Source organism: Nicotiana attenuata, unplaced genomic scaffold (genome assembly GCF_001879085.1).
Source record: "Nicotiana attenuata strain UT unplaced genomic scaffold, NIATTr2, whole genome shotgun sequence".
In the NCBI taxonomy this organism is placed as follows: Eukaryota; Viridiplantae; Streptophyta; class Magnoliopsida; order Solanales; family Solanaceae; genus Nicotiana; species Nicotiana attenuata.
The window spans coordinates 354,050-364,742 of NW_017670670.1; the positions used below are offsets into that span (position 1 = coordinate 354,050).

Sequence of the window (10,693 nt, forward strand, 5' to 3'; positions counted from 1 at the left end):
TTTTTTTCAAAAGTCTTTTCAAAAAAGTACTTTCGGTCAAAATCAGTTTGTGTTTGGCTAATCAATTTGAAAAATACTTTTGAGCAGTAATTAGTGTTTGACCAAGCTTTTAAAAAGTGCTTCTACATGTATTTTTTCAAAAAGTGCTTATGGGGAGAAGCGACTCTTTCTAGTTCTATTCAAAAGCATTTTTTTTTCCTTTTCAAAAAGCTTGGTCAAACACCTTAACTTTGAAAAAAAAGCACTTTTAACAAAACAAAACAAAAATACTTATACCCATTAATTCCAAACTATTTACCTTTTAATGCCTATGCCCAAACTATTTACTGCTCCTACCCATGGCCCCCAAACTATTTACCCGCACTTCTTCTTCCTCATTTTACGTACAATCTACCACCGTCAACTGATTCTAACTCAACACCTTCTTCTTTTTCTTCAATTTCCTCTTCTTCTTCGGCTGACAATGCAACTTCTTCTTCGTCATCATTTTGGACAACCTCAACTCCATCAGACACAGAAGCACAAGTGCTCAAAAAGACTGAAGAGAGATAAAGAGAAGAAATGGGGAAATGGGCTTTGAGTTTTGTTGAGTTTATCTTGAAGTTGAAGTAAGTATTATAAGTACTTAAGGAAAGATGATCTACTGAGAATTTAGGCTTTTGAGTGAAGAGATACAGTGAAGAAGTAGAAGAAGTAGATGCTGTAGTAGCAACAGAGAAGCAAGACCCTGACATTTTTTGTACCGAAGAACCAGTTCGGGGTGGTCCTACCGTTGTTGGGCTTGAAGCTCAATTTTATTTTTGAAGATTTCTTGTTTGATTCAAAGTGGGTGCTGTTAAATATTGCTTATAGTATGTAACGAACCGGACGGTCGTTTTTGGAATTTACGCCCCGATCCCCCATTAACTGCTTCCCCTAAGTTCATTTCTGCTATTTTGGCTTGCCGGGACGATCGGTGTTGGGATTCGGAGTGTTTTGGGACACTTAGTCCCTAAATGAGAGCTTAAGAGTTGAAAAATGGTCCGTAATCGGGACAGTGTGAAGACGACCTCGGAATGGAAATTCGATCTCCGTTAGGTGATTTCGGGGTTGGGAGCGTGTTCGGAATGTATTTTGGAGGCTCGTAGCTCATTTAGGCTTGAAATGCCGAAGTTTGAATTTTTGAAGTTTCCGGTCCGATAGTGAGTTTTTGATCCGAGGGTCGGATTGGAATTCCGAAAGTTGCAGTAGCTCCGTCATGTTATTGGGATGTGTGTGCAAAATTTCAGGTCATTCGGGCGAGGTTTGGTTAGGTTTTTGATCGAAAGCGTGTTTTGTTGGAATTTGAAGTTCTTAGGCTTGAATCCTTGATTAATTCGTGTTTCCGGCGTTATTTTAGGTGGTTTAAGGATTGGTACAAGTTTTAATGATGTTATGGGATATGTCCGTAGGTTTGGTTGAGGTCCCGGGGGCCTCGGGTGTGTTTCGGGTGCTCAACGGAGCACTTTGGAGTTGGAAAATGTTGCAGAAAATCTGTCAGATTTTTTATATTGTTAAATTATTATTATTATTATTATTATTATTATTATTATTATATTTTGTCTCAGTAGGGCCCTGACCTTCCTCGTCACTACCCAACCGAGGTTAGGCTTGGCACTTACTGAGTACCGCTGTGGTGTCCTCATGCCCTTCCTGCGCATGTTTTTCATGTGCAGATCATCCAGGTACCTCCGCTCAGGCGCACTATCAGTGAGGCAGGAGGACTACGGAGACTTCGAGATAGATCTGCTACGTCCGCAGACCGACGAGTCTCCTTCTTACTCTATCTTTAGTACTTAGTTTTCCTTCTTCGGTTGTTAGAAATTTCTGGAGTTTGGAACCTTTACTATACACTTCTGTAGCCTGTGTTGCCCGTGAGTTTCCGGGTTCTGGGAACTGTTTTAGACTTGTGATATTGAGTTGTACTTGCCAAGCGGCATTCAGTACAGTTTCCTTTAGATATTTGATTTGATTTTCTCTATTTTTCCGCAATTATTATATTTCCGCAAATGTTAGGCTTACCTGGTCATGGGGACCAGGTGCCGTCATGACATGTTCACGGTTGGTGAACTAGGGTCGTGACATAGTACCTTCTGGAATTTCATACTGAAATTTGATAGCGTTTGGAGCTGATTGAGATCGAAATTTTCAGTTGAAAATCGAAGAAGAACACAGCTACAATATACCGCTACGGTATACAATATGCTGTAGGGGTATATAGCTATACTGCAACACTATACTATTATAGTTTACAAACAGTATACCGCTACAGTATACTAATATACTATAGGAGTATATAGTTATACTGCAACAATATACTATTATAGTATACAATATATTGTTATGGTATACTGTAATAATATGCAAGATACTGTAACAATATGATGCAATAGTATATAATATACTATAATAGTATACTTATTGCCCGTAAATTCACTTGTCTTTTCCCTTTTAATTTGTTTTAAGCTTTTACTCAAGCGTAGGGGCAAACTGAAAATACAAAAATAAAAAATAAAAATAAATTATAGTATGCTATATGATGTAATGGTATACTCTTACAATTAGGTCCTTTTAGAATTTTAATTTTTTTTGATAACTGATATTATTTCAGTTTAGTAATTGAATTAAATTTTTTTAACTCTTTGCGTACAATTGTATACCCTGTTGGTATAGCTATATACTATACCGGTATCATATGTTAGTTAATATTTTTTTGGTTGTATTAACTACATTTAATTGGTACACAATTTGATTTTTCTTTAGAATAATATAAAAAAAAAGAATAATAAAAAAATAGTGAAAACAGTAAATGAAATTAGATTATGAAGAGAAAAAGAATATAAAAAAACAAAAGTTAAATAAAATTAGAAAAGGAAAAAAGAAAAAAAAAAGAAGAAAACGAGAAAAAAAAAGGAGAAAAGAAAAAAAAGAAAAAAGAAAAGAAAAGAAGCATAGAAATAAAAAAGAATTGGAGAATAAAGAAAAAATTTCTCACAAAATCTACTATGGGTAGGAAATGTAATTAGTTTATGGGTAGGAAAATAAATGGGTAGACAAGGATAATAGTTTTATTTTTGTGGGTAACTGTGTCAAAACCCCCACAAAAAAAGCTTTGGCCAAACAGGATATAACTCAGCGCAAAGCAACCATTGGGCTATCAACCTCGTATGCCTAGTGCATACTTGCGTAGAAATGGCATGGGGTAGCCACTATTTAAGGTGGTATTTAGTTTTTATCCAGCAATTCTAATGTTGAGCAAAAATAGCCACTACCCTATTAAAATTAATATGAAAAGATATTTTTACCCTTTCTTCCCTTGCTTTTCTTCCCAAACCCTTAGGGATGGATGATGTACGCTCCACTACCATCATCTACCATGATGGTAGTGGCTATTAATTTTAATATCATTCTGTTACCACCCACTACCATCATCTAGGAAGATACACACATCTTGGATGTATAAAGGACAATTGGTCCTTAACTTAAAGTTCCAAGTTCAAAAGTTAAGGACACTTGGTCGTGAAGTTAGAATTACAAGTTCAAAAGTTAAGGACACTTGGTCATGAACTTAGACTAACAAGCTCAAAAGTTAAGGACAATAGGTCCTGAACTTACAGTTACAAGTTCAAAAGTTAAGGACAATAGGTCCTTAACTTTGATTTCCAAGTTCAAAAGTTAAGGACAGACAGTCCTTAACTTACAGTTACACGTTCAAAAGTTAAGGACAAGCAGTCCTTAACTTACAGTTACAAGTTCAAAAGTTAAGGACAATAGATCCTTAACTTTGATTTCCAAGTTCAAAAGTTAAGGACAGACAGTCCTTAACTTACAGTTACACGTTCAAAAGTTAAGGACAAGCAATACTTAACTTATAGTTACAAGTTCAAAAGTTAAGGACAATAGGTCCTTAACTTTGACTTACAAGTTCAAAAGTTAAGGACGCTTGGTCTTGAAGTTTGAGTTCCAAGTTCAAAAGTTAAGGACATGTAGCCTTGAAGTCCTGAACTTAGAGTTCCAAGTTCAAAAGTTAAGGACATGTAGTCCTGAACTTAGAGTTACAGGTTAAAAAGTTAAGGACATGTAGTCTTGAAGTCCTAAACTTAGAGTTTTAAGTTCAAAAGTTAAGGACATGTAGTCCTGAAGTCCTGAAGTTAAGGACATGAGCAGAAGGATATTTTCGTCCGGGCAGTTAAAGTTTATTAAACCAGTGGCTAAAGACTAAAGACATTTAAAACACTGGCTTTAAAATAAAGACAAGAGCTGTTAGTGGCTATTTGTGCACATCGCCCAATACTTGCCATACACTCAAACTTGGTTGCCACTCAATTAGGGAGGGACACTTTTTCTTTTTCTTTTTTACTATTGAACAACAGAAGTATTGTTAATCCCCTCCAGATATTGAGTGAAATGAAATATTCAAATCACTATGACATTCAAAAAATCCACACAAATAAGTTTCATAAAACGTAAGCTTTCTAGTTACAAGACGTCTAGGTGTTAAATGTGTTATATATACGTACGTATATTGAAAGGCATACATCCGCCTCCTCACCCTTTGATAAGTTGACCTTGCAATAATTTGACTTTGCTTACAAACTTTCAATCTTTGAATTTCCATGTGACTGTTGCCGTTGGTGACGGCGAGAGATAAGTTGATCCGCACATTCACAACTCATTTGTGTGCAGCTTAATGATTACAACCATTTTATTGTTATTTCATAATATAATCAGATTTGAACCATTAAGAGAAATCCTCCCTGCAGGCAGCCAATTAGATCTCTATAAATACATTCACATGATCTTCTCTCTGTTCCCAATAACATATTCAACTACACATCATTTCCCAACCTCCTAGATATATACAATAGCTAGTTAACACTATAGCAGGAGAAATGGAGGCGTACTCTGCTTGCAAAAGCTTGATGTTGACCCTGTTGACAATTGTTTTATTCATCTCGCTAACACAGCCAGCAGTTACAGCAGCCAAAGACTCTAACACAGCCTACACAAACTTCGTCAAGACCAAATGCAACATCACCACATATCCTTCACTTTGCCAGAAAACACTAATACCCTATGCCTCATCAGTGAAAAGCAACTCCACAAAGCTGTGCATACAAGCCCTTAATGTAGCCATAAAAGGCGCACGCGACGCCTCTGTTATTGTCTCGAGACAGAAAGAACAGAAGGGAATAACTGCTATTAAAGACTGCATGGAAGATGTCAAGGATGCAGTGTACGAACTCAAGCTGGCTGTTGAAGCAATGGGACATTTGGGTGATGAAGATAAAGAATTTCAGTTGGCTAATGCCAAGACATATGCAAGTGCTGTAATAACAGACGCAGATTCATGCACTGATGGTTTCTCCGAACGGAAGGTAAATCCAGATGTGAAGGACATCATAAATAGAAGCATGTCAGTTATTATTAAACTGTCCAGCAATGCGTTGTCACTCATTAATCATCTTTATGTATAGTACTCTCTGTTTGTGGATCGTGGCATGAGCTTCAGCTCTGATTGATTGGAATTTGGAATTAATAATGCACACGAGTTTAGTTTCTTCTTATAATATTCCGGATATGATATCTTGATTAATCTCTGTAAATATAGTTAATCTCATGAATCCACTTTTTTGAAGTAGCTAGTTCTGCATTCCGGTCAATGCTTTCCTCCCTATTACTCGTACAATTTAGATATCAAAATTTTGTACTTGACCTTGTAATCTTGATTGCAGCGGCGTTAGTTGTTCAAAATTTGAAAAAGAGAGTGCGGCCGAAAAATTCGCCTTGTTTTTGGAACAAATCACCACCTAAAGTTGCACTTCTGATCCAAATTCCAATGGAACAATAAACAAGAGTTTAAAACCTTAGACGTTTGTTTTCAAAAACTGTTTCTTTTTTTTTCAAAAAAAAAAAAAAAAGACTTCAATTCTTTGTCGAACTTTCTTTTCAACTAAACTTGGTTGGGAATCCTTTTCGGGTTTGCAACAAACGCCATTAGATCTCCAGGTTGGACCTCTGTTTTCTGTAACACAAGAATTTGGCGATCAAGCAAAGAAAACCAAAGATTGAACTTACAACTGTACAAGGCTTAAATATATTTTTTCGGCAAAGTTACACCGAAATCCATAAGTAAAATATCTGTATACGGGTGAAACCGAGCCCTTTGGATGCCTCGGTTCACGATGAGGTAAATGGAGCATAGATGTGACTGTAAGGAACCAGAATCGGGGCAAGGAGCCCCTCGAGTCGGGGTCCGGGAAAGACACCTGCCCTCGGAGGAATCAGAGTTAGGTTTTATACTTTATTACCACACAAGAGGGGGGGGGGGGGGGGGGAAGGGGATGATTTGTGTGAAGTCCAATTTTTTGCTTAAACTGATTATGGAAGGACCTAGTTCTTCTAAGTGTTCCTTAACCTACTATTGCTGAAATAGTAAATGCGGAAAGTAAAAAACACAAGTATTTTACGTGGAAAACACCTGGCTCAAAAGGTGAAAAAACCACGACCTACTTTCCAGTAGGATTTTCCCAAACTCTCCACTAAATCACTGAGCCAAAAAATTGTATTTACAAAATACTTTTGAAAACCTAGGATTAACTCTAATCCCGTTGTAGCAAACAACATCTAACTGTTGCGACAACTTCAAGTTAACTCTAACTTGAATTCTTCGAGTACCTATTACAATTGCCTCTAGATAAAACTGAAAGGTACAATATGAAAATACATACTACAACTGAACTAGAATAAAAGACATACACTTGGAACTGGTTCTTCTATCTGGTTCACGTAGCTTCAGGTTTGCACACTTGAATCACACGAACTGCTTGCAAAATGCCTTGTTATTTTGTTCTCAATTCCTGTTTAACTTCTGCATTTATGCATGCCTGTAAAATGAGAACATCCTGCAATATATATATAGTTAGTAGATGAAGAAATAACTAGAGTTCTAATGCTACTATTCCTTGGTGGAAGAGTTCTAGATGATCTCAACTTCTAACTCCTTCCCTATATTGGATATGAGTAATGAGTCCTTCTCCTTATCAATTATACAACCTTATCGATCATGAGATATCAAATCTATCAAGTTAAGCTTATCTCTTTCACGTGCATCCCACATGCTCAAATCTACCCGTTTCTATGCACCTAAGGGATGGACTTGGTTCATGCATGAGCTTCCTTTGTCAATCTTCAAAACTAACCTTCACTTGGGCCAACAAATTCCCCCTTTTTGATAATGACAAACTCTGTGTTTTTCATAAGCTTAGGCCCTATTTCAACTTAGCTCAACATCAATCAAAATGTTAGAAACAGTTGTCCTTCTTATCACTTATCATCAAGGACCAGGTTCATTAGGTTATAAACATCACTTATTCAAAGTATAAAGCACAATATTTCTCCTTTTTGGCATCATCAAAAAGTCGCATAAAAAATGTACAATACCCAGAATTTTAAACTTACTCATGGCTAATGGGGCTATCCTAAATGCAATCATGGATTAATTATCATCGATCAAGCTAAGAATTCTAACCATCAAAGAAATATAAAAAAACAGTTAGAGCAAAAACCAGCAGATTTTATTGATACTAGATATGACTCTTCCACAAAGCATAAAAGGAAATAAAAATACAGAAAACATGAGACAAACAAAAACATCCCAAACTGGGTCACTGAAGGAACTATATTAGGCTAGGAGGATTAAGGCTTGGAAGAACTAGGGGCTGAGTTTTTTGCTTAGAGAAGTTTCAGCATGTCTTGAAGAATTCCATCATTCTTCTTCTTTTCCCTTGCTAGTTCAGTTCTGAGAGCATCTCTCTTAGACTCTACCTCAGACAACCGTGTCTTCGCCTTGCTATCTCAGCATCCTTTGCCCCACTCTCCTGCACCAAGACTCTGACCTTGCTATTGACTGGTGCCTTCTTGGATTAACCAGGTTCATTAGGAGTGGCAAGAACCTCATAGTCATAAGCAATCAGAGTTTTCGCCCCAAAGTGATCTTTGCTTGTAGCCACCTCCCACTTCTTCAAAGCCACCTTAAAATTTGCGAGCACAGCTGTGAGAATAAAACCATAGGGAATGACATGAGACTTAGTGCCATTGATAACCCTATCAAGAAGCTTGATTATAAATCCAGGCCAATTAATCTGATTCCCACTATCCAAACACTCTATCAGTACCGAGTCCATGAAGTTTACAATGTGCCTCCTTTCCTGCCTTGGCATAATGCATTTGTGGGATGGCTTCATGTCACTCTTGTACACAGCCTAGGGCTCCAGTTCTCTTCATTGTCACTGAACTTTCTAGTAATGGCAAGGGCAGTAGGAATTGTTTTTAGGCTTGGCCACTTAAGTTTTGTGTAGTCATTGTACCCCTCAGCAGGTACACCTAGAATTTCACCCAACTCCTTCACATTGAAAGAGATTTGCACCCCTGTCACCAAGCTGGTAACCCGTTCATCCTTCACTACAGCATTTGCCATAAATTCAACAATTTCACTCCTGGCCAACCTGCTATCCATCTGAAGGACCGTGTCCTTCCAGCCTTGCAGTTCCAATTTCTCCAACAACAACACCATTCCTTCCTCCTCCAAATCCCTGAGTCTACCCTTCAGAATAGTTCTTTTGCCAAACTTGGTCAGCTTGTCCTTTTCACTGTCTGGTTCATCTTCCTCTTCTCCACTCCATTCCTCTTCTTCAGCAATTTTTACTTGTTTGGTTTTCACTGCAGACCTGGTCCTTTTTGAACGGGTGGATGGTTCAGCAGACTTTGACATAGGAGTAGACTTCTTAGTGGAAGTCTTCACCATTACAATAAAGGCCTTTGGCGGTAATTATTTGGCGGCAATAACGCAATGGTCGCTAATAAATTCTTTAAGCTTAAATATTAGTGGCATATGACCATTACCCAGTAAAAGATATCCTTTTACCGGCAATAAAAAATAATAGCCACTAAAAATTACTAATTAAAATTAATCTTTTATTATTTTAACTATCCGCACGAAAAAACAAAAATCTTTCCCTCCAATTTTTTTGGATACCTTTTATGTTTCCCTCCCCAATTAGAAAACAACAGAACAAAAAACCTCACTCCCCAGTTGAACGAAAAACAATAAAACAATCCTAACTCACTGCTGAAAAAACCTAACTGGCTGCTGCGTCAACGGCAGTGCGAGTGCGTCAATGGCAGCCCATCTTTTTCCCAGGTAAATTCTCTTCTCTTCGATTTACAATCGATCTACAGTAGAATCGATTTCCCTCTTGAATCGACTTCGCTGCCGGAAAAACCTAACTCGCTGCTGCGTCAATAGCAGTGTGATTTACAGTGTGTCAACGACAGTGCGAGTGCGTCAACGGCTACCCATCTTTTTCCCAGGTAAATTCTCATCTCTTTGATATTTATAGTAGAATCGATTTACAGTAAATTAAATTCTCTTCTTCCAATCGATTTATAGTAGATTTTGTATTGATGCTGGTCGATGATTTACAGTAAATCAGTTCCTAACTCACTGTTCAACAGCCTGCCGTAGTGCTCGTCCATCTTCTTCCCCTGTTAACTTCTCTTTTTCCCCTATTAAATCAGTCGCTTGCAATCGATTTACAGTAGATTTTGGATTGATTCTTGTCGATTAATTTATAATAGATTCTGTGTACATTAATTTGGTAAAAGTCATGTTATTATTTGGATGTAGAAAATCCTGATTTAGGAAGTTTGTTTCGGCTGCTTATCTCTTATATCTAAATTTCTCCTATGTTATAAACAAATTTTTGGGAAAGAAACTCATATAGTTGCCGAGGTTAATATTCTAGTACATGGGATTCGTGTTCTATATGAAACGATGTATGTAGCATGGACAAAGATTTTTAGATCCTTTAATAAGCATGGACTCCCTTTGTTACTTTAAGAATGACCTTCAAATGGTGTAAAACAGGCCCTCGGCTATTCATATATTAGATTGAAATTTGTTAAGTACTTAGATAAGGAATATAAATATATAGAGTACCACTGAGATATCTTTCTGATTGCAAAATCTATCTACTGCCAAGACTTATTCTTTTCCGTGTTAAAGGTCCATGTCATGAGTGCGAGGTTTGCTAGAGCAGTAATTATGAATAATCTATAAATTAGTGTACTATTGAGTTAAAAGAAATAGCATTCTTGCAGTAATTTGTAAATGATTATGAACCTATACTTACCAGAATATTTAAGGTTTTAGTTAGAGTAGTAGTACAGAGTTTCATCCTTAAGAGAGAATTTCAGTAAGCTAGTAACTAAGCTAAGGTACACAAGCTATCGTATTTTTGTTTCTTTTCTATCATCATGGTAAGAAATGATGGCTTATTCTAATTCATGTAATGATATGATAGACATTGCATCTTAGGAACTTATATTTGCTTAGGAATATTTGATTTTAAGAGGTCAGGTTTGGGTGTAGATTATTAAATAGGTTGTGAATTTGTGAAAGTATTTATATTTTTTGTTTGCTAAGTCCTTAGCGATATTTATTTGCTGTTAGATTGATAATCAATTGATTGAATTAATTCCTCTTATGTTCTGGTATTGTTTATCATTTGGTTCCTCTGTATATTTCCTAAGGCTACTTTTCACCATATAAAAGCTCAATCGCCAATAGGACATCTCAACCACAGTAGTTCAGTCGTTTGTTAAGAAACAGCTT

General features: G+C 36.8%; 2 protein-coding genes across 2 annotated transcripts; one reads left to right on the top strand and one right to left on the bottom strand.

Moving 5' to 3' along the window:
- Positions 1-374: 374 nt before the first annotated feature.
- LOC109242110 (33 kDa ribonucleoprotein, chloroplastic-like) lies at positions 375-734 on the bottom strand. Its single transcript, XM_019408942.1, has one exon. The coding sequence runs from the start codon at positions 732-734 to the stop codon at positions 375-377; it is 360 nt and encodes a 119-aa protein (XP_019264487.1).
- Positions 735-4,734: 4,000 nt separating this feature from the next.
- Positions 4,735-5,659, top strand: LOC109242116 (21 kDa protein-like). Its single transcript, XM_019408946.1, has one exon. The coding sequence runs from the start codon at positions 4,911-4,913 to the stop codon at positions 5,493-5,495; it is 585 nt and encodes a 194-aa protein (XP_019264491.1). The 5' UTR covers positions 4,735-4,910; the 3' UTR covers positions 5,496-5,659.
- The last annotated feature ends 5,034 nt before the right edge of the window (positions 5,660-10,693 follow it).

Excerpts from the sequence above, each read along its gene's own strand:
- LOC109242110 (XM_019408942.1), bottom strand. The coding sequence starts at position 734 with ATGTCAGGGTCTTGCTTCTCTGTTGCTACTACAGCATCTACTTCTTCT.
- LOC109242116 (XM_019408946.1), top strand. The coding sequence starts at position 4,911 with ATGGAGGCGTACTCTGCTTGCAAAAGCTTGATGTTGACCCTGTTGACA.